At 36.8% G+C, this 23,033-nt stretch overlaps 1 protein-coding gene and 1 pseudogene across 2 annotated transcripts; one reads left to right on the top strand and one right to left on the bottom strand.

Annotated features, from left to right (window-relative positions):
• Nucleotides 1-2,717: 2,717 nt before the first annotated feature.
• Nucleotides 2,718-5,821, bottom strand: LOC147532085 (GDSL esterase/lipase APG-like). 2 transcript variants are annotated; one of them, XM_086645912.1, is made up of 6 exons: nucleotides 5,300-5,821; nucleotides 4,627-4,757; nucleotides 4,303-4,536; nucleotides 3,680-3,935; nucleotides 2,993-3,417; nucleotides 2,718-2,928 (listed from the first exon to the last, which is right to left on the bottom strand). In XM_086645912.1, the coding sequence occupies exons 1-5, from the start codon at nucleotides 5,565-5,567 to the stop codon at nucleotides 3,221-3,223; spliced, it is 1,086 nt and encodes a 361-aa protein (XP_086502038.1). In that variant the 5' UTR covers nucleotides 5,568-5,821; the 3' UTR covers nucleotides 2,718-2,928; nucleotides 2,993-3,220. The 2 variants fall into 2 exon arrangements, with proteins under 2 accessions (XP_086502038.1, XP_086502037.1); XM_086645911.1 differs by having other exon boundaries at nucleotides 2,718-2,955; nucleotides 3,020-3,417; nucleotides 5,300-5,791.
• Nucleotides 5,822-21,377: 15,556 nt separating this feature from the next.
• On the top strand, nucleotides 21,378-22,213 carry LOC147532084 (uncharacterized; annotated as a pseudogene).
• Nucleotides 22,214-23,033: the final 820 nt, after the last annotated feature.

The raw sequence follows: 23,033 nt of genomic DNA, 5'->3' as shown, positions 1-23,033 counted from the left end.
ATACATCAATATGAATAAGTTCAAGAGGTGAATCCGCACGTTTTTCATTTAAATTAAACTGAAGACGATGACTTTTACTCATTTGACAAGGAGTACAAGTCATCGGACTAGACTTAGACGAAAACTGAATTAAACATTGTTTTTCTAAAAGTTCTAAAATGCGAGAAGAGATATGCCCTAAACGTGAATCCAAAACTTCTGGAGGTGCCTTGAGAGAGATGGAGGTTGAACTGAATAAGGAGGAGTGGTGTGAAGAGTCTAATACGTAAAGATTGCCGCATCTACTGCCGGTTCCCAGTGTCCTTCCGTTCGCCCGAAATAACACAAAACCAGTCTTAGAGAAGAGAATGAAACAGTCCAAGTCATCAGTTAAACGACTAATGGACAACAAATTTTTATTGAGCGACAGAACAAGAAGAGCACTAGGTAAAGTAATGGTTCCATGGGAAGTAGTAAGAGTGAGAGTCCCTTCGTGAAAGATAGAGAGAGGAGAACCATCACCAATTTTGACATGACTCTGACCAGTATAAGGAGTAATACGAGTGAACATACCAGAAGAAGAGGACATGTGGTTAGAAGCACCACTGTCCGCATACTAGGCTGGGTCTCGGGGATCAGTAACTTGAAGTGCAGTTAGAGTTGTTGTAACATCTTCCGAGGCCGTGTGCTCAGCCACATGGGCTTCACTAGAAGACGGATGACGAGCAACAGTAGCAGGGCGAGAGGAGTCTCGTTGTAGGCGACCAATCAAATTATAACATCGGTCGGCAGTATGGCCGTTACGTCCACACCATTGGCAGAGATACGGAGGACCTACGGGTTTGGCCGAACCCGAGTCCCTCCTATCAACAGTTAAAGGGGGTCGAAACTTTGGTTGTTGTCGTCGATCACGATTTGGAGATTGAGACCGATATGTAGACTGTTGTCTCGGATTTTGAGAGCGGTTAGAAGTCCGAGATGTTTGGGAGTAATACGTACCTTCAATGATTGGTTGAGAGGATCGAAACGATGTCCGAAGTGCTTCCTGTGACTGGAGCATAGGTAGAAGTTCCTTGAATGTCGGGAGACGACTCTTAGATAGTATAGATTCAGCAAGAGAGGCATAGTCGGGTCCCAACCCTTTGAGAAAATAGAAAACCTTCTTCGGGTCTGATAAAGGTTCTCCGATAGCTGCAAGCGATTCAAGATGTGTACGAAAGGTGCGAGAGAAGTCAGTAATAGAGGCAGTACCTTTTCGTAGATTCTGAATTTCTTCTTGAAGCTGCAGAGAACGAGTAACACTAGGATTGGCATAAGTCTGAGCCAAGTGAGACCAGACCTCATCTGCATTTTGTAATGCCCATGATTTCAGTCATCGCTTCCGGAGTTAACAAGCTGTAAAGAATCGAGTACACAAGTCGATCCGTTTTTCTCCAAGATTCATATATAGGGTTGATAGCAAGAGACCTGTCAGTTGTCTGAATAGTTGGAGAAGGGGGAATAACCGAGCTGTCAATATAGGGCAGCAATTGTTGACTTTCCAATAGGGATAGTAATTGTGGTTTCCATAGGAGATAGTTGTCGGATGACAACTTAAGACTGATCATGGAACTGATTTGCGGGAAGGATACCATAGTGGGTGTAGGAGATGAAGAGGAACCAGTCGACATAGGTGATTCAACAGGAGTAGTCATACTGAGAAATAATAGACAAGTGATACGAACAACGATAAAAATAATACCAAATACCAAATACCAAACAACAAGTACAAGATGAGTACTTGAAACCAGACAAACAACCGATATTAGCGATCGGAGAAGACAACCGATATTAGAGATCGGAAAAAAAAACCACAATACTTTATGTAAAATAGTTTATGGCTCTGATACCATGAAACAATTCAATAGATACCGTAAAACAGGATGGTTGTATACCAATCCCTTGTATTATATTTATACTACTAGGGTTTACAATTAAACGGAAACTTTACATAATAAGGGATATACATAAAGGAAATACTTGATATACAAGAAATGTAAGAATATCTCAAAGGATATTCCCAAGATTATTACTTGGGTGAGACTCTAACCGAGTCCCACCGGTTCACTGTTATTACTGTTACTAGAGCATAATACTTTTGTGAAGTAATGAAGATCTCAACTCAGAATTTCGTTCATCCAATCATACTTGAATTACAGATGCAGTTCCGTATTTATAGAGAGAGAAAGAGTTAGTTATGAATCAATTAGATTCATAACTAACTTTTCTGTTACTAATGGGTTGGGCACTTACAATAGGACTTCTATGTCTAATGAAAATCTTCTTTCATCTATTTACTTCAGACTTATTCTTGCACCATTGATACACCGTCTTCTTCATATAACTAACTTTTCTCTTTCATTCATGAACTTATTAGGAGGATGAATTGATTCATCTACGAATCCTAGAAGACCAGTAATTAAAAGAATAGTTTCGATTGATCTTTCCATAACAGATAGTTAGCTCCATCCAATTTTTCAGAGATAAAGCTACAAATATTAGATATTGGTACATTTGTGGTGGAATTGAGATCACTTGGAGACCATGAAGACATCAATAGATTCCACTTACACGATTTCAGCTTGCAAACTTTGAAGATTTGTATCTCATTCGTCAGAAAGTAGATAGCGAAACAAGGAGAAATGGAAAAATTAGGTTTTTTAAGCTCTGATACCATGTGAAGTAGTGAAGATCTCAACTCATAAAACTCAGAATTTCATTCATTCAATCGTACTTGAATTACAAATTCAATTCCATATTTATAGACAAAGAAAGAGTTAGTTATGACTCCAATAGATTCATAACTAACTTTTCTGTTACTAATGGGCTGGGCCCTTACAATTCTTAATAGGACTTTTATGTCTAACGACACTCCTCTTTCATCTATTTACTTCAGACTTATTCTTACACCTTTGATACACAGTCTTCTTCATTAACCTCTTATACAACTCACTCACAACTTATTAGTTTACACCTTTGATACACAGTCTTCTTCATTAACCTCTTATACAACTCACTCACAACTTATTAGTTCCCTATAGAATAGGATACTCATATATATAAAATTTGGTGATATTTTTTTCCATTTTCAAGTACAGAAAGCAATCGACAAAGGAAAACAATAGTAGATAAGCTTCACAAAACATGTAGTTGTAGTACATAATATAAAGAACACACTAGAAAACCGTACAGATGAAAAAAATCACGCGATTAAGGAGATTCCGGAGAGGATTAACGAGTCAGCAAGGATCTGATTAGTAGCCTGAGAAGGGTGAACACTGTCCCAGAATACATACTGAGTAGCATTGGAGCATGTCCCTGGAGACTTCTGGTTGCATAAGAAAGATGTTGTTTCTACTGTTCCGGTTCCGCAACAACCCCTTCTTGTCTCCGAAAAACCTGTTTTACGAAAACCCAAATTTAGCAAAGTTAGTGTTGTTAACCCGATCAGCCAATGGAGCCCGGGCTAAACTCGATCTGTGCAAGGCAGGCCCGACGAGTGTCCAAATGGGTCAGGCCCGACGAGTGTCCAGATGGGTCAGGCCTTGCCTTGACTGGTCCCACGTTTGGCTGCTCTGCCCAGCCTGTTGGCCTAGTTTAGGACCCGTCTGGTAGGCATGGAGCTGGTTAAATACTTTATGTACAAGATTGCATCTCTTACCGTATTTAGAAGGAGATTTAACAACATCGAGGAGAGGCTGGTAAATGTCGAAGATGGCGATTTTAAGGTCAGGATACTTCTTTTGAAGCTTGGCAGTGGCACCATTGATCTTCTTGTTGAAGCCCTGGGCATCAGTATTTATTCGAGAGACGCATCCAGTGTTTCCATATCCAAATAATGTGATTAGTGCTGGAAGACAACCCAATGGTGGGAGTGAAGTTACCCCAATTCTTCTGGCTCCTAACCCATATAGATTCTGTTTTGAAGCAACCATTCAAGAACACCAACATAACAAAAAAAGGCTTCAATAAGGAAATCTTTTATAGTTAAAGAGATTTAAAAAAAAAACTTCGGTTGTGTTCTTTTATTGCATGTGTTTACTTCTTTTGTTTGAATTGTTCAGCGTGCCTCGAACCCTTGACATCTAAGGTGGAAGACTATACCTCTTACCACTCCAACCAAGGGTTGTTGGCTTCTGTAATCAATTCAGACTTTAATACAAGTTTTCTTATCAAAATCAGTCTGAAATATGAAAGCTGGTCAACTCAAACTTCGAGGCGGAAAAATAAATGCTACCTTTTTATCTATTGAGGTATCAGTAGTAAGAAGAAAAGCGAACAAACCTCGATGAAGTTGGAGTAGATACCAACTAGGAATGAAGAGAACTCGTCCGGAGTGTAAACTTTGTTAAGGTAAGGATTAACGTAATAATTTTGAGCAAAATCGCTACTTCCGAAGCTAATAATGTACAATGCATTCTTGATGATAGATGCTGCTTTCGCACTACCACCGATCTTCGCTATCTTGGATTGATATTCTTTGTAATACTCTAACTGTGTTGATAGCGGAATGGCGTGCTAATAGAAAAATAACAAGATTGATAGTTACAAATCGAAAAATGATTATATGGTTATCGTAATATAATAGGAACGGGGCGGAATGCTTACATAAGCTATAGCAGTTTTGTCATAGTAACCAGAGGCAGCAGAAGCAAAATTGGCTCCAATAAGGAGGTTCTTCCCTGATGCTTGAGGGCTAAGATATGCTGGAGGGTAAGTCTTGAATCCAAGTGTTTCAGCTTCAAATGAAAATTTGGAGAAAAATCACCAGTTATTCTTTCATTTGAGAGACAAAATTTAATGGACAAATCATGTAATGAAAATGCGATGTATTCCACTAAGATGGATGTCTCTTGTGGGAACAAAATAGTCGACGCCTAAGTCTGCTCCAAGCGTGTGGGCCTAGCTCTAATGCCATGTTAAGTTTGTGGTCATCCAACTCAAAACCAATTGACAATGAGTTGAGTAGACCTGGACATTGTATTTTTAGTTGCTAGATACATTTTCTCCCATGTGGGACTATTCTTACCATGCTGATTTGCAAACATTTTGATTTGCAAACATTTTGATGAGAACCCCAAGCCTAAAAGACTATCTTCCCATGTGGTCTAATTTACTACAAACGGTTATCGTAAAAACACACTAGGAATATCTAAAAGCGATCAAATAATAGTAACAGGTCCATTATCAATACAATTACCCGCAACGAGAAAACGCCATATTTCAAAAACATCCAATCTATTACAAATTAGTCAGTAGAGTGGAGTATAAAGTTAATTACCAGTAATATCAGTGGCAAGTTTGCCATTGCAAAACCTTCCAGTGGGTTTACGATTGGCAAAGTCCCTACCATAAGGAGGGAAATCAGCTTTGAAAATGGTAGGAAGATAGTCATTGTTTCCTACATCCACTGCCGAATCTCCGAACGTTATAATCGCCGGAACAAGCGTATCTTGTCCGTACACATACACTATACACCACACCAACATTAATAACGTCTTCAAATTCCATATTACACTTGATGATGATGATGATGATGAAACTGCCATTTCTTTCTTCTTCTTCTTCTTCAACCAAGATTGGATATTTGATCAAACAATGACCAAGTTATACAGAGAGAGAGAGGGAGAGAGAGCTAATTAAGAAGCTTACTAGACAGATATTAAAGAGGAGTTGATGAAATAGTTTATGGCATTGAAAGCTTGTAACTCCCTATCTCTAGATATCACCACATATCTACATATATATGTACTAGCGATATTAGTTTATAAAGACCAAATAGGGTTTAATTCAAATCTAGTGTAACAAATGCAAGGTGGTTGGGTAGGTTGGGTGGTGTAATTGAAGTTTTAAGCCCCACCCAAAAAATGTTAGCATGTGCTTGACTTCAAGATGAGTAGGGGAGAGAGATAGATATTTAGACACATTTAGACTTTACTTACTAAATTCTTCACTTTTGTGTCCAGAACAAATATAAGTTGGCTCAAGTTGTTTGGTCCATAATTTGTTTTTGTTTGTTTTTTCTTAAATTTAGGAATTTGTCATTCTTTCAATTAACTGTTTCCCTCTACTATAGGTACCCTTTTATGTTTGATTTCCACTTTTTGTTTGTTACTTTTTTTTTCTCTCAGAGTTGGTGAATTTTTGATTAATTAATTGGTACCTGGAGATATTTATTTCATTTTGGGTTTGTAATAACTAAATTTGTTTTTTTCTCAATATTGACTATAATGGTCATTACACAGCATACATCGATACGATGTGAAAAACATGTTAGGAAAAATAACCTAATTAACTTGTTCAGAAATATGAAGATAAAATGATATGAATGTAAAAACAGAGACACCAAGATTGTTTAACGTGGCAAAAACTCCTCCAAGATAAAAGGTAAAAAATCACGGGACCTAGTCCAGAAATCTTCCACTATGATTGATAATAATGGGTTACACAATTCTTCACCAAACCTATGGGTAATCCTCTATTTGTTTAGGGAAAAATTGGTTAATCCTCTATTTGTTTAGGGAAGAATCGGTTAATCCTCTATTTGTTTAGGGAAGAGTTGTTATCCAAGAGTGTTTCTACACATCTTGAACAATTGGTTTATCCACCATAGGTTTGGTGAAGAATTGTGTAACCCATTATTTAACACAGTGGAAGATTTCTGGACTAGGTCCCGTGGTTTTTAACCTTCTATCTTGGAGGGGGTTTTTTGCCACGTTATATAATATTGGTGTCTCTACTTTTACTTTCGCATCGTTTATCTTCATATTCCTGAACAAGTCAATTAGGTTATTTTTCCTAACAAAACAAACTAATTGCCGAATCACTATAGGCTAAAGCCTGGCGAAATTAAATGGCCTAAAGCCCGACGAATGAAATGGTCTAAAGCCTACAGAAAACTACTTTATTTATACCCAAGTTCAATATTCCTAGATTTGCACTTACATGGGATCGAACCTGGGACATCTGCATTGCGAGTAGATGCACTAACCAACTGGGCTACTAGTTGTTGTCAAACTTATGTTTTGTTTAGGATAGACAAAATTACACTATACATGTAAAATGACAAAAGAGGCACAAAAGATGAATAATGGAGGCGCCCCAAGTTCTTCAGAGAAAAACGACGGTCAAGGCGAGTGCGAAGAGAGACAGTAATGAAGTCGCCGTTTCTAGTAAGATAATGTCATTGACATAGACCAAAACATACACGGTACCCCGCAGAAGAAACTGAAAAAGAGAATGGTCGCAAGAGAACCGGGAAAAATCCTCAGCTTTGAGACAGGGGAAGAATTTAGTGAACCACCGCCGAGATGCCTCTTTCAAACCATCGAAGAATTTGTTGAGGCGTCAGACGTGGGGTCACCCTTGGAACCAAAGTCTACAAGATGTAGAGTTCATCATCCAAATCATTTTGGAGGAAGTTGTTCACATCGAGTTCGTGTAAGGGCCAATTGCGAATGGCAGCAATCGAAAGAAGGACACAAATAATGACCAGTTTAGCCATAGGGGAAAAAGTGTGATGGCAGTTAATACTTTCAATCTGGGTTAACCTTTAGCAACAAGTCGCGCTTCGTGGTAGTCGATGGAACCACCAGAGCGGTTTGATTTATGGACCCGTTTATAATAAATGGGTTTCTTACCAAATGGTATAGAGGTGGGGGTCCAAGTGTTGTTCATGTCAAGGGTCGAAATCTCCTTGGCCATAGCGTCTCGCCAATCCGGAGACTCCATCGCCTATTTGAAGGGCTTAGATTCCACGATTGAGATGACAGAGCAAAGGGAAGACGTGCGGTAAGGCCTGAGACTGCCAAAACGGAGATGGTCAACCATAGATAATTAGAAGAGCCTGAAGAGAGAGAAGTGGAACAGATGTAGTCACGAGGATAAGTGGGCGACTAGCAAGTATCCACAAGTCGAGGTAGTAGCGGACAACTTTTAATCAGAGGGTGACAGTCCAAAACTGGGGAGCCGGATTCAAAATCAGAAGGGGAAGCGGTACAAGCTGGAGAAGTCAAAGATGGGTCCTCCAGGGTGAGCGGAGGCTAAGAGGCACCATATAACCATCGAAGATGGTGATGAAGCCAAAGTATCCAAAGAAGGAGAAACATATCCAAAGGAGTAAGGTTAAAAGAGGAAAGTGGGGTGGAATCTCAAGGGGCAGAAGGTTCTAATTCGATAGATATCAAAACTTGTCCTCAAAGAAAGTGACATCACAAGACTGATACGGTCTCGAGATTAAAATAATGGAGTGCCTCTTTTTGCCGAAAGGGTATCCAACGAAAGACCGGGTTTGGCTCGTCGGTCAAACATGTGGAAAATGGTCGTGTTATGCGTAAGTAGAGATAGGCAAAAATGCGAAGATGTGAGCAATTTGTTGGTTTATTGAGGAACCACTCGTAAGGAAATTTGTTATGGAGGTGGGGTTAACCATCCAATTAATTGAGTTAGTGGCAGTTAAGATATATTCACCCAAAAAAAGATGCGGCAAGCTCGCTTGAAAGCAGAAAGCACGAGCCACATAAAAAAAGTGGTAATGTTGCGTTCAACCATACCATTTGTTGTGTGTAGAGACGAAGAGGATGATCCCGTTCTTGTGGAACCAAGACTGAGGATCATGGTAAGAAACTCAACGCTATGTTATTGAAAGAAAAGTCGAGGAGGGAGTGGAAGAAGCTCTATTAATCTATTTTTGATAATGTTTAGTGGTCCGATCAAAATAACAAATCCAAGAACTTCCTAGTATCAGACTTAGCTTGCATTCAGTACATCCAAGTGCAACGAGTGTAATCCATAATTATTAAGAAAATAACGAGAGTTGAAAAAGGAGGTGATGAGAAACAGTTCCCGTATATCATCCGACATTTGAACATAACATGACGGGCGTGCAGACTCATAATTAGTGAAAGAAGTCAAGGTAAAATACACATTGTAAAAGACACCACTGTCAACAATCCAAGAAAAATGATGTGTAAAAAATATCGTAGCTCCTAAAAGGGTGGTGCCGAAAGATTTAGCGTCTAGAGAACGAATCAGAGAAAGAATTTTGTTATACTCTTCGAAAGAGTCAATCGGGCACACCAGAGGAAGAAGACACAACTAGGGTGCGGTTGGTGGGTTCCCTACTAGTGGATTGAACGTGTACTTGATGCGATGAGCCTTATTATGGCCCTGTTTTTTTTCATTGCTCACAAATAGAAAGTTTGTTGCAATGGCCTATGGAATGACCATGCATACATCTTACAATACTCGCAATAAGGACAAGGGTGCTTCAAACTAAAAGAACAAAAAATGAGAGATGACCAAAATAACAGATTCTTGAAAGGGGGAAGTAGTAGAAGTAAGATGTTGTTTTTCCTACTTGATCAAGTTATGACTGCGAGCGATAGAAGGAAGCAGGTTCACAAGGAGGATCTGACAGCAGACCGAAGCATAACGATCGTCTAGGCTTGTAAAAACTCTATAACACAAATCTGATTCTTATATTCAGTGGTGGTCTTACCCACACCACAACTACGTCATTGGGGATTAATCATGGCATCCAACTCATCCCAAATGGTCTTTCACTTTGTGTAATGAAGAGACACACTGTTGTCGTTCTAAGAGCGATGGGGAATAAACCAATGAAGATGATAAATCTTCGGAACATTAGACTGGGAAAATTGTTCACGCAAGTTATGCCTGATAGCATGAGAAAAAGCCCAGTGCAACAGACTAACACAAATTTTTTTTACGTGTTACTGATTGGAGAATCCAATGAGCAACTAATTAGTCACAACATTTCCAAGTAGAAGGGAATCAGAGTCATCGGGTGGCGAAGAAAACTGTCAAACAGAACCAAGTTTGTCTTTAGCAGTGAACCATGGTCATCCCACATTCCCAAGGACCATAATTGTCCCCAGAAAGAACAGGAGAAAAGAAAATCATATTCAGACTATCAGATAAATTACTCGCATAAGAATCGCTAATGTGGTGAAGATCATGAGTAACACCAGACTCTGTGTGAGGAGAGTCATGGTGGATAATCTCTTCGGCAAATTTGAACGTTAGTTATAATGATAAAACTGTGCAAGAAAATAGTGGCAAAAAATAATTAATGCAAAATAAATTGAAAAGAAGGGGAGAAAGAAATAACAAACAATAAAAAAATAAAATATAAAATAAAAAAAACAATGTAAAACAGGATGGTTAATTAGTAGGGCCAACCAGGCAGAGTTAGTAGGGTGGCCTTGTAGGTCGGTTCGGGCCAGGTTGACAATACCGCATGGTAGGGGTGATCAAGTATTGAATTCAATTTTCGAGCAGTAAAGATGTCCTGAAGAGGAAAAGCAACCGAACAAAGAGGTATATCCGTTGAGTAAGGTAGCGAGTGTGGTCTGATATATAGTTACAAGAGATCGTATTAGAGTATGGAAGGCGGTGGAAAAGGTGAGTGATGGTTTTAGTGACGAATAGACCGACGATGGCCCGTCCAGTTTGTAAAGTCGACGGTCAAACCAGGAAAGTCTGGTAGAGAAAAAAAATAAAGGAGAAAAGAAAGAAAAAGGGAAAAAAACGAGAAAAAGAACAATAAATACTTTAAAAAAAAAGAGTAATAAGTGAATTTATCGGAGATAATTAATGAGACGATAATAAAAGAAGATGAAGAAAGATGTTATTAATCCTTCGTCATCATCTTCTACATCCTCCATCTTTCACCATCATCATCATCATCATCATCATTTCATCTACCTTCATCTCTATCATCAGCTCATCATTCTTTAATCATCACCACCATCATCCTGCCTTCATCATCATCATCATCATTGAGGAGCAACTTTGAGCATCATATAAAAACATTTTCTTTGGTGGTTTCCTTTCTTGCGTTTCTTGTGCTCTTGATTTTGTAATATGACTATTTATGATTTGATGGTCATGTGTAGCTAATCTTCTCTAACCTAGGGTTTTGGTGATATTTTAATTATGCGTCTCAAGTAGTCCGCATGTATTGATTTTAACAACTCTAACATTATCTACGAATCGATCGGTCTTACCAAGTTTATTACTTGACACGCTATCAGAATAAAATGTTGGACTCTTATTTCAAGTAGTTCGAACCTTAAGTTTTCTCTCTCTCATTGATTCTCTTTTATTTCAAATTATTTATCTTTTCAATTGCTTCTTTAATACTTTTTATTTTATTTTTCTGTTTCATAACCAACCAACTTCAACTTTCAACAAAAAAAACAACTTCAAAGGTTGTGCTAGTTCTAGTTTAGAATAGACTGATTAGTTTCTGTGAATCGACTTCGGTCTTACCAAGTTTATTACTTGACACACTTCCGCGTGGGCTTGCACTGTTTTGGATCCATCAGTCGCATACCGACCTGGATCCAAGCCAAGATTGGTGCCCGACACGGTATTATCTCAATATATAATAGGAATGTGACTTAATTTATTAATGGGTTATTTCTTAAATAGCCCCAATTTTCTGACTACTTTATCAAAAATACCTAGATGACCCCCTTTTTCAGTTACCATTATAACTTCGTTAACTAGTCATCATCTCTCTCTCTCTGCCACCTCATCACCTCTCTCTGTCACCTCATCTTCTCGCCACTTCATCGTCTTCACCGGCGAAGGTTGATGGGCCTAGAAAGTTTCCTAAATAGGTCACCACCCGCAAGTATACGGGCGTCAAGTAATAGTTCCGGTAAGACCGGTTCGTTCCTCAGAGACTAAGTCAATCTATTCTGACTCCTATAACTAATTTGGATTTACTCCGGTGTAAGATGTTGTGGTGGGAAAAATAATAAATAATTCAAAATAACGGGAAAATAAAGTGTAAAGAGAAGTTTTATGTGGAGTAAGTCTAGGGTTTCAGAATCCTCCTAAATATGCGTAAACTATTGCCTAATTAGTGACAACTCGATCTTCTATAACTCAAGGAGAGACAAATCTATCATCCTCGGAAAATACAACTTTCTTAGAACAAAATATAATGCTTTGATTTCAACAATAAATATTCAAGTGATAATCTAACTATTAACTATCAAATCCTAAGCATGAGACATTAAAGACACTTAGTCTAAACATGAATCATCAAAATATAAGTATAGTTAATGAAAGAAATATCATGAATTTAAATGGGAGAAATCAATTTTTCATTTAAAAGTACTTCGAAGATTTTAGGTATGAGTATAAAAAGTCAGACATTTACGCAATACTAAGGTTTCATCCTAACCCTAGATTGATAGGTTAGTTACTCATGGTGAGAGATCATAATCATGGTAGAATAAAAAAAATTAATAAAATAAGAGAGGGAGAAAGAATCGGCAAAGAAACAACCTTTTTTTCTCGCAATTTTCCCTCTGCGCTGCCAAACAGACCCTTAGGGAAGTGTATTTTCCTTCTAGTTTTGCTGAATTCTGCCAAACGCGCCCTCAGGGAAAACGATTTTCTCGTCTTCCCGGAATATACTTCTCTGTGGGAAAATTATTTTCCTCAACTGGTTTTTCCTCTCTCTACTGTTTTCTCCTTCTTTCTCACTCTAACCTTTCTCTTTATCTCTCTACAACAATACTTTAACTCTCTCTTTCTCTCTCTAACAGAAACAGAAAAGAAATAAGAAGAAAGAAAAGATTTAAAAGCTTGTTTTATTAATTCAAAATCTCTCTCTCTATACAGTAGCCTCTCTCTCTCTTAACTTTTTCTATCTAATCTTCTCTCTCTCTCACAAAGAAAAGGAGAAAAAGAAACAAAGATAGAAACTCTAACTCTCCAAACTCTCTTTCTCTGTCTTGCTCTCGGCCAAAACTATATTTTTCTTCTAAAACCCGAGAGATGCCTTGAGAGATGACACTTTCTCTTTCTTATAGCCGAGAACTTCTTCCCCCCTCTACCGACGGGCAACCTTCAAACAAAAAAATAAATTTTTTTCCTCTCTCTCTCTTTAAAAAAACATATATTTTTTTCTTCTCTCTCTCTCTCTCTCTCTCTCTCTCTCTAAACAGATCTAGAGAGAGAGATGAGACCGTTGAAGGTCTGCGAACAAACCCTTTGAAGGTTTGTTCGCAGACCTTCAATGGTCTCTTCTCTCTCTAGATCTGTTTAGAGATAGAGGAGAGAACAAAATTTTTAATTTTTTCAGAGAAAGAGAGAATTTTTTTTTTTTGAAGGTTGCCAGCCGAAATTGACCGGCCGGTGACCTTCGTCGGTGAAGACGATCAGGTGGAGAGAAGATGAGGTGGCAGAGAAAGGCGGTGAGGTGGCAGAGAAAGACGATGACTAGTTAAAGTAGTTATAACGGTAATTGGAAAAAGAAGCCATCTGGATATTTTGATAAAGTATGAGGCTAGGCAGGAAACCGGTCACAAAGTTGGGAGCTATGTGGGAAATAACTCTTTATTAATAGCCTTTCAATTATCAAGTGAACTTTAAGTTTACGAAATTGAAACCAATCACATGGATGTATCTATTCATATCATGTTGTGTTTTGTTTTGTTTTTTATGAATATAAGTAATGTGATTGGTAATTTTTTATTTATCTAGGTCTTGCCAATATTATTATGCAAATGATAATTTGGTTCTCATCACTCTTCAGTTACATTTTAGTAGTTTAGATAGTAGTAATCTTTAATTTAATGAACAAAACAATTCTAGTGAGTGAGGGGAAATGATAGAGTGCCCAGCAATTTTGCCCATTAAAATGCCCAAATTTCCTCATTTGGAAATAAAAGCGGTTCCTACCGTAGTCAAACTTTGAAAAAACCTTGTCTTTTAGTGATTCCACATCAGCTGGGCATTTTAATGGGCTAAAAACTGGGCACTCTAGCATCTCCCGTCTAGTGAGTCAATTGTTAAATTTTTTGTTTTATTGTTGAAGATTCAATTTTTATTTTGGGATTCAAACTTTAAATTTACCAAAATGAGGACTTTATGAAAAATTGGCCAGCCAACCAAAAGTCTAAATGATTGCAGTTATTTTATCTCTTTTGAAAGGCGACTTAAACCAAATAGTATCTATCAAGCAAATTGACATTTGTTTTTTCTTTTTTGTTGAGATAACAAATTGACATTTGTTAGGTAAACAGTTATGAAAGTTTTAATGTATATCACAAATTTGTGTGGTTATAATATATGGTGGAATCTTATTTCAAAAAAAAAAAAAAAAAACATGTCGAACCAGATTAATTAAAACTTATTTGTCCGCTATCTCTGATAATTTTTCTACTCAAATTGTTCTTCCATGATCGCTAATAGGCTCGGGTGGAATCAGTGGCGAAGCCAGAAACTTTTATGAGTGGGGGCACCTCTTTGTTATAGGTAATGAAAGAATTCCACAGTACACGATCAAGCTAGAATCGAAAAGCAAATTTTTAACAAAATTTTATTTACAGTTTAGATATTTCGTGGTAATTTTGATGTATAACAATCAATTTCTAATTTTCTCAATATAGATCAAGGATCTTTCCTCCAACTGGATTCCCAAAATATACTGAAATAAAAAACAAAGGAGGGGATGAAGAGATAATGGTGAAGATTAAGAAGAACGATGCTAGATGATGAAGAGGAAGTGATCGTAATTAAAGAAAAGATGAAGATTAAGTTTTCTTTCTAATAACATGTTTACAAGAGAAAAGTCTAAAAAAGACAATTTTGAATTCAAAATACAAGTCACCCAAAAATCAGACAAAATCAAAATTAAGGGGGACGTTTAGAAAACTCATCATCTCTACGAGGTCATTTTATTTAGTTGGTCACTTTGAGGAGATCAAAATTGAGTTATTCAATTAATAAGAACCAATTTTAAGCCAAGCATGACCTTTATAATGTATTTTTAATAAGTAGTCATCTTAAACCAAACAATAATTTTAATAGTAGATATTTTAGAAAAAAAAAGTGTAAGTAGTAGAAATTTTCTTGAAAAAAAGAATGTTGGGTGTGGGACTCGTTCCCTTGACCTCAAGGTTGAAACATAATCACTTCACCAACTAAGCTAGGGAAGAACTGTGTTTGAAAAACGGAAATATGTATATATATAGATATATGTATCTAATATAGCGGCAAATAACATTAACGAGCCACGTTAGGGTCGTGGGGGCCTGTGCCCCCACGGGCCCCTATGTGGGCTCGCCCCTGGGTGGAATTCACTTATTTTCTATAGATTTTTAGCTTTGACTAACTAAAAACTTATTATAAATGAGAGGTTTAGATGAAGAATTTGAAATACAGAATTAAATTACCAAGGAGGCAAGAAATTTCTTAAAGAAACTATTCTTTAGTACTCCACTAGCAAACTAACAACCACCTTATTAAAGGTGTCTGGATGGAGGAGAAGGAAATTATGTCTGATCATCCATTCTGTTATAAACTTGAGTTGGAAATTTTGATAGACGCGTTCCTGTTAATTGCCAAAGGTGAAGTCAAGAATTTTCTTTAATGGGGCACTATAACTAACAAAGAATTTTCCTTTCGAAAATACATTGTAAACAGAATATTTGGATTATGGTACTAGTTAGGGAAATATTTTGAGGTATTTAAATTTTGGCCGAATGGTTGATTAGTTTTAGAGTTACTTTAGGAGGGAGGATGATTATAAAACACAATTTAAGGGGTAATAGGAAAGAGCCCCGATTCAATGAGCTCAAGCTCATATGAGGAGTTATGAGCTTGAGCTCTTGACGGTTGATCTTCTTTGATCAAACCACGGTTAAAAATATACAGCTGTACTCCTTATTTTTAGGTATAAACAATTAATAATAAGTCCCACTTTACTTGTTTAATTACAAGATTACCACCGTCTTTCCCATTCATCTTCTACCGTATTCTCTCTCCTTCTCAATCTCCACCACTGAACAACACAATCTCCACTACTGAAAAACTTATGAATGTTATTATCCGCGTCGCTGTGGTTCGTTTCTAGACAATTAAACGTTGGCGATCAAGATCGTGATGGTCTTAAGGTTAACATATACTTTAACTAGAGATGTTTAAAAATCATTTTTATGGAGTTCATACATAGAACCACTTAATGAGTACTAAGTTACAAATCCTTGCTGCACTTCACTACCGTCTTTCTGAAGCAAGAAAAAAAATAAAAAGGCAATCTTTCTGAAAATGCCTCTGCTTCACCAATACCCATGACATACCTGGATATATGTTTAAAATTATTGAAACAGTATTATAAGATGAAAGACGTGTATCAACCACAGAATCAAATAGAACTGGTGAAAACAAATAGAGATATTACTACCGTCTTTCCGAAGCATGAAAAAATAAAAAGGCAATGGAAGAGGCTTTCCGGGATGTCAATTGGCATGTACTAATATAATTTAGAAATTAACATTTTTTCCCTTAAGTTATTGAGATCAGAAACCTATGACATAGTTTATGTTAGAAGATCCTGGACTTTGCATTTATCACTTTGCATAAGCTTCCAGCTCCATAAACGAGGACTAGGTGAGGAAGAGCCACGAAAAGTTCATGGGTAAATTTGGAGAGACATCTCGCTCTAGAGATAACTCGGGTGTTTGGAGAGTAAAAATAAGTAGAGATTGAGGAGAGAGAGAATATGATAGAGAGATGAATCCCCAATGTGGAAGACGGTGGCAATTCTGTAATTAAATAGGTAAAGTGTGACTTGTAATTGATTGTTTGTTCCTCAAAATAAGGTGTACCGCTGTACTTTTTTAACCTCCCTTGATCTGTGAAGATCAACGGTCAATGAGCTCAAGCTCATAACTCCCCATATGAGCTTGAGCTCATTGAATCAAAGCTCGAATAGGAAATTAGGCCCAAACCTGAATAATATTGTAAAAGAATAACCATTTTGTATAAGTACAATTTTACTCCATAAATGAAATTTCCCGCCCAAATAAATATGAAAAATATTTTTGAAAATTTCTTAACAAATCTTAGTTCGCTCTCAACAATTTTATAAATTTCTGAATAAATTCGTTTTTGCTCAAAAATTGTTTTGCAAAACTGTTCTCCATTTTTCTTTTTCATTTCACAAAACACATTGACTGATACTAACCTTTTGATTAAAATGCGAAAAATGAGACTGTTTATCATTATACACGCAATTCTTAATTTCAAACTTTTTTTTTTTTGAATTGTTAAGCGTGTGCCTCGAACTCTTGACCTCTAGGGTGGAAGATTATACCTCTTACCACTCCAACCAAGGGTTGTTGGCTCTTAATTTCAAACTTACTTAACATGTAATTAACATGTAAACATTTTTCTTTTAATTCCCTATTTACTGCAAAGATAAAGAAACTTTTTACGACAGAAATAACATAAAGTTTTTGTAATGATTTCTATAATTGTATTTTTCTACAAAAACACTATTAATTTAGATAATTATCTTGTAAAAGAATTAAAATATTAAATATGTAATTGAGAAGGTTTATTGTAAACATTGTGAAAGAATTACTTCTAATCTTCAAGCTTATAATGGAAAGAAAAGTAAACTTTTGAAAAAGATTGGGTAAATTTTCTAACAAATTGTAAGCTTTTGAACAAATTATGTAAACTTTCTACGAAACTCATAGGTATAACTATTCAAAATCAATTATAAACTATGAAACTTTTAAACAAAAGCTAGTTTTCATTCCTAAATATTTAAATAAAAATGTTTTTTTTGTTGAAGTATTAAAAATGTTAGTATTGAGTATTTTTCGTGGATAAGAACGTGTATTGTTATTGGGTTTCGTTTTGATAGGAATGTGATCTTTGGAAATAGGGGGTGGTGTACGATAAGGGAAAGTCCAATGTGGGTGGACTGGAGCTCCCAAATTCAAATTTGGAGCCTCAGTCCCCATTGGCTCCAATCCCGGAGCCTTGGGGCTGGGAACCTCACCCTCCCGGGCTCCCAACCCCCATTTAAGCTAAGTTATTTGGGGTGGGTTCCCCTTCGGGATCCACCTCATTTAACTTTTTTTGGTTTTTTTAAAAATTTTCTTTAAAAAGAAATTTAATTTTTTAATTTTTTTTCCAATCTTCCTCTTTGTATTTTTGTATCTTTTCATAATTCTCAATCTCTCGGTAGGATAATATCGAATTTAAATTTTATTTTTGAAATTAATTATTGGGTTACTTCCCAAATAGCCCCCAACTTTATGACTAGCTTCCTGCCTAGCCCCGTACTTTATCGAAAATATCTAGATGACCCTTTTTTCAGTTACCGTTACAAGTCTGTTAACTAGTCATCACCTCTCTCTTCTCCATCTCATCATCTCTCTCTGCCACCTCATCCCCTCGTCACCTCATCATCTTCACCGGCGAAGGTTGTCAGCCGACCAATTTTCCGGCCGGCGACCTTCAAAGATAGAAAAAAAACTTTTTTTCTGTCTCCTCTTCTTCCTCCCTCTCTCTCTCTGTCACTCTCCAATCTCTTTCTCTCTCACTCATCTCTGGTTGAGAAGATGTAGTTATAACAAGCAAGGTCGATTAGGATTTCTTTCTCTCTCATTAATTTTATGATTCCCCAAGCTTCGTTGAATTTCCGTTTCCGGGTAAGTGAATTGAGAAGTGGGTGAAATGTGAAGGAATTAACACCATATCCATTATCGATCATTTTAGTGACTATGCGTTGAGATCGATTGGTTTTACAGAGACGTGAGATTAGATAGCCAGATTCGTTTTTACGGGCGAACCCTTTGTCAGATGAGCTAGGGTTTTAGTGACTTGATCGAGGAGTGTTGAATTGGGATTTTCTTCTTCTTCGTTGACGAAATTGAAGGTTTTGATTGTGTTAAAGCATCCGTCTTTGTAGCGCTTGTTGAGAAGTAAGTGAAGGGTTTTGATCTCTCTGGTTCCCCATTTCGATTTTCTCTCTCTACGTACCTGCTCAAAACTCTCTGAAATCAATGGTATTTGTGATTCTAATTACAAGGGTAATAATCAAATCTGGGGTTATGAAATCAATGCTAACTGAAGAAGATCCAACAACTATATTTGTGATTCATAGACATTAGATTCAAGAAGGAAAATTGGTGATGGAGGATTTGGGTCCGTTTATTTAGGGCAACTTTATGATGGTAGAATTGTTGCTGCGAAAAAACTTCATAGAAATCCTTCATCTTCAACTAAAGCATATTTTGTAATGAAAATTTGATACTTTCATCAATTGATCACCCAAATCTGGTTAAACTTCATGCTTATTATAGTGATCCAAGAGGGCTTTTATTGGTTTATGATTATGTTTCAAATGGAACTCTAGGTGATCATCTTCATGGTTGCAAAAGCTTACTAAAAAAAATGATCTCTAAATAGGCAGGTAATATATTTTTGATTGATTGGTTACTACTACTACTTGATTATGTCAAAAATTGCATTTGTTTAGTGAAATGATTTAGAGTTAATTCCTATATGGCCCCCTACTTTGTGACCAGATTCCTTTATGGCCCCCTTTTTTTTCGTAAATTCAAATATGGCCCCCTATTTTCAAGTAAATGTCATTACTACCCTTCTTATTTCTAAATTTAAAACATTTAAAAAAAGTTATTTCCACCTCACCCCTCTCTCTCCACCTCATCTCTCTCTACAACTCACCCCTCTCTTTCTTTCCAACTCACCTCGCTTTCTTCCCAACTCACCTCTCTCTCTCTCTCCAACTCACCTTCATCTTCTCCGATTGAAGTCGTCGGCCGGAGATTTTTCCGGCCAGCGACTAACCTTCTTCGCCGGATTTTTAGAGAGAGAGAGATGAGAGAAATTTTTTTTTTTTTTTTGGGAAGTCGCCGGCCGGAGATTAAATCTCCGGCCGGCGACTTCAATCGGAGAAGATGAAGGTGAGTTGGAGAGAGAGAGAGAGGGGTGAGTTGGAGAGAGAGAAAGAGGTGAGTTGGAGAGAGAGGTGATGTGGAGAGAGAGAGTTGACATGGAGAGAGATGTGTGGTGGAGAGGAAATGAGGTGGAATTATAATTTTATTTTTATTTTTAATTTTGAAAAAGATTTAAAGGAAGGGTAGTTAGGACAATTACATCAAAAAAGGGGGTCATATTTGAATTTACGAAAAAAAAAGGGGCCATAAAGGAAGCTGGTCACAAAGTAGGGGGCCATATAGGAATTAACTCAATGATTTAATAGTTAAAACCAGACCTTCGTCTGGTTTCCCAGATCCTTCGCCGACTAGTATAGAGAGAGAGTGTGAGAAGAGAGAAAACAGGAGAAAGAAGTTTTTTTTGGTTTCTTTTTCAATTTTTATGTTTGAAGGTTGCCGGCCGAAAAATTGATCGGCCGACGACCTTCGTCGGTGAAGACGATGAGGTGGCAAGAGAATGAGGTGGCAGAGAGAGGTGATGAGATGGAGGAGAGAGAGGTGATGACTAGTTAACGGATATATAAAGGTAACTGAAAAAGGGGGTCAACTGGGTACTTTTTATAAAGCAGGGGCTAGGAAGGAAGATGGTCATAAAGTTGGAGGCTATTTAGGAAAACAACCTTAATAATTTATAGTTGAAATTTGAAATCAAAAGCACACACATCACACACATACTTAATTTGGATTTGGGAGGGCCTATTAGGAGTCCGACGTTGGAGTTGAAAAAAAGTCAGAGGACTCACAAAATTCAGGGGCTCCCGAAATCGGGAGCCCGAGCTCCTAAATTGGAGTTGCCCTTACGACTCCAACTTGAAATTGTTTCCCTTCCAAACTTTTTAAATCTACCAAAATTGGGGATGATGGAGTCATAAACCAAAACAAAAGATACGTAGTCAATTATATTAATGGCCTCGAAAGTTTTTTTTGTTCCTCGTATTAAATGAGAAGATGTAGAACCAATAAGTATAGACAGTGTCATGAAACCCTTTTGTGTTGCAAGCACATAATCAGGGCCGGCCCTGGGCCCAAAGCTGGCAAAGCCTTGCATTGGGCCCCCACATTTTAAGGGCCCCCAAATTTCAAAATTATTCAATAGTAATCTGTTTTTGTTATAAATTTTAAAAGCCTCCAACTTAATAAGTTAAAGATTGAGCCACATTCTTATTTCCCACTAAATTATTTTGTGTTTATGTGGGCCCACCAACTCAATAAACTAACCTAAAAATGCTTCCCCGCTTACTTTTTCTCCCTCCCAATATCCTTCACTCTACTTTAGAAAATAGAAACCCTCCATTCCCTATTCGGATATTCCCAAACGTGAAAGCCAAATGCCCAAATCCCTTCCCAGCTGAACCGACTTTTCCAAGTTGTCCATTGAAGGCTACCATTGTTTTTCCCACTCCACTAACACAACACTAATCATCACTAAGAGGTAACTTTTGTTCTGTTTTTCTAATACTATTGTACTAATCTTAGTAATCACTATTATATAATAAGGATTGTTAAACTATACGGTATCAAGCTCCACAAATACGAGAAGCTTTACATAAATTAATGGAAACAAGTGATGATGCAAAAACAGTTCATGATGCTGAAACTATAATAAATCAAGATTTTGGAAATTTTGAGTTCTTGCTTAGCATGGTTATTTGGTATAATATTTTGTTTGTGGTAAATTCTGTTAGCAAAGCACTTCAAACCGAAGATATAGATATTAATGTTGCATTAGAAAAATTGGAAGGACTCATTCATTATCTTGAAAGTTATAGAGAAGTGGGGTTTGAAGAAGGCATGATTGAAGCTAAAGAGATTGCAATTGCAATGGGGGTCGAAGCTATATTTCGAGAAAAGCGTATCATTCGTAGAGAAAAACAGTTCGACGAGAATGTAAATGAAGATACATCACTATCAGCTGAAGAATCATTCAGAATAAATTACTTCATATACATATTGGATCATGCCATTTCTTCATTTAAAAGTCGATTTGAACAATTTCAAGAGTACAAAAGAATATTTGATTTTTTGTTTGATTTGAGTAAGTTAAACTCTATAGATGATGGTAGTCTAAGAGATTCATGTGCTTCTCTTGAAACTTTTCTAAAGTTTAACGAGTCATATGATATAGACGGGCTTGACTTGTTCTCAGAGTTGAAAGTGTTGAAACATATTGTACCAAGAGAGGTATGAAAACCAATTGAAGTGTTAAATTTTTTTAAATAAATGGAAGGCTTCTATCCTAATGTGTGGATTGCATACATAATTTTGTTAACTATACCCGTCACCGTTGCATCTGCTAAAAGAAGTTTCTTAAAGTTGAAGTTGATCAAGTCTTATATGCGATCTACTATGTCACAAGAAAGGTTAAATGGGTTAGCTATCTTGTCGATTGAAAAAGAAATGACTGAAAATCTTGACTACTCGACAATTATTAGTGATTTTGCATCTAAAAATGTACGAAGAACAAAATTTCAATGAATGTAATCATCGTTATCCTTTTGGAGTATAAATACAATGGAAAATTTTATGTACTTGTGTATTTAGTTTATAATTATGTTTTGCGTATAGTATAGGGGCCTCATTTCCGTATCTCGCTTCTAGCCCCCAAAAAGTCAGGACCGACCCTGCACATAATTTGAATTTGGGATCCTGACAATGGAGTTGAAAAAATTCAAGGACTCCCAAAATCGGGAGTGGGATCTCTTACATTGGACTTGTTGCTCTGACCACCTAAGTTAACTATTAATGAAAGGGGATTAAAACCCAACAACATATTAAAGAGCCTAAAACCCAACAAACTTATTATTATTAAAGAGCCTAAAACCTAACAAACTTATTATTTATATCTTTAATAATTCAAATTCAATAATCTTAGGTACCATCTCCTCTGAAAATCGAATCTACGACCTTCAAAATTTTGGAGTTTATGTCAACATTATCAACCACTTGGACAACCAAGTGTGAACTTTTTTTTTGTTGAAAGAAAGTGTTAACTTGAAGGGTCGGTGGGTATATAGACCAAAATAATGTTCAAAAAAGGTTTATGATCCAATCTTCTTAAAATATGGATATTTAGTCCTTTTATATTATGGACATAAAAACCCTCACTTTCTAAACACATTACCATCAATGTCCCACACTCAAATTTGACGTGGAGATTTATTAGCAAAAATTGTGGAGATTTATTAGCAAAAAATATGGAGATTTATTAGA

Source organism: Eschscholzia californica, unplaced genomic scaffold (genome assembly GCF_041429995.1).
Source record: "Eschscholzia californica isolate CP2 unplaced genomic scaffold, dmEscCali1.0.p SCAF_6, whole genome shotgun sequence".
Lineage (NCBI taxonomy): Eukaryota > Viridiplantae > Streptophyta > Magnoliopsida > Ranunculales > Papaveraceae > Eschscholzia > Eschscholzia californica.
Note: the sequence above shows the minus strand (reverse complement) of the source record. Positions and strands in the feature narration are given on the sequence as shown.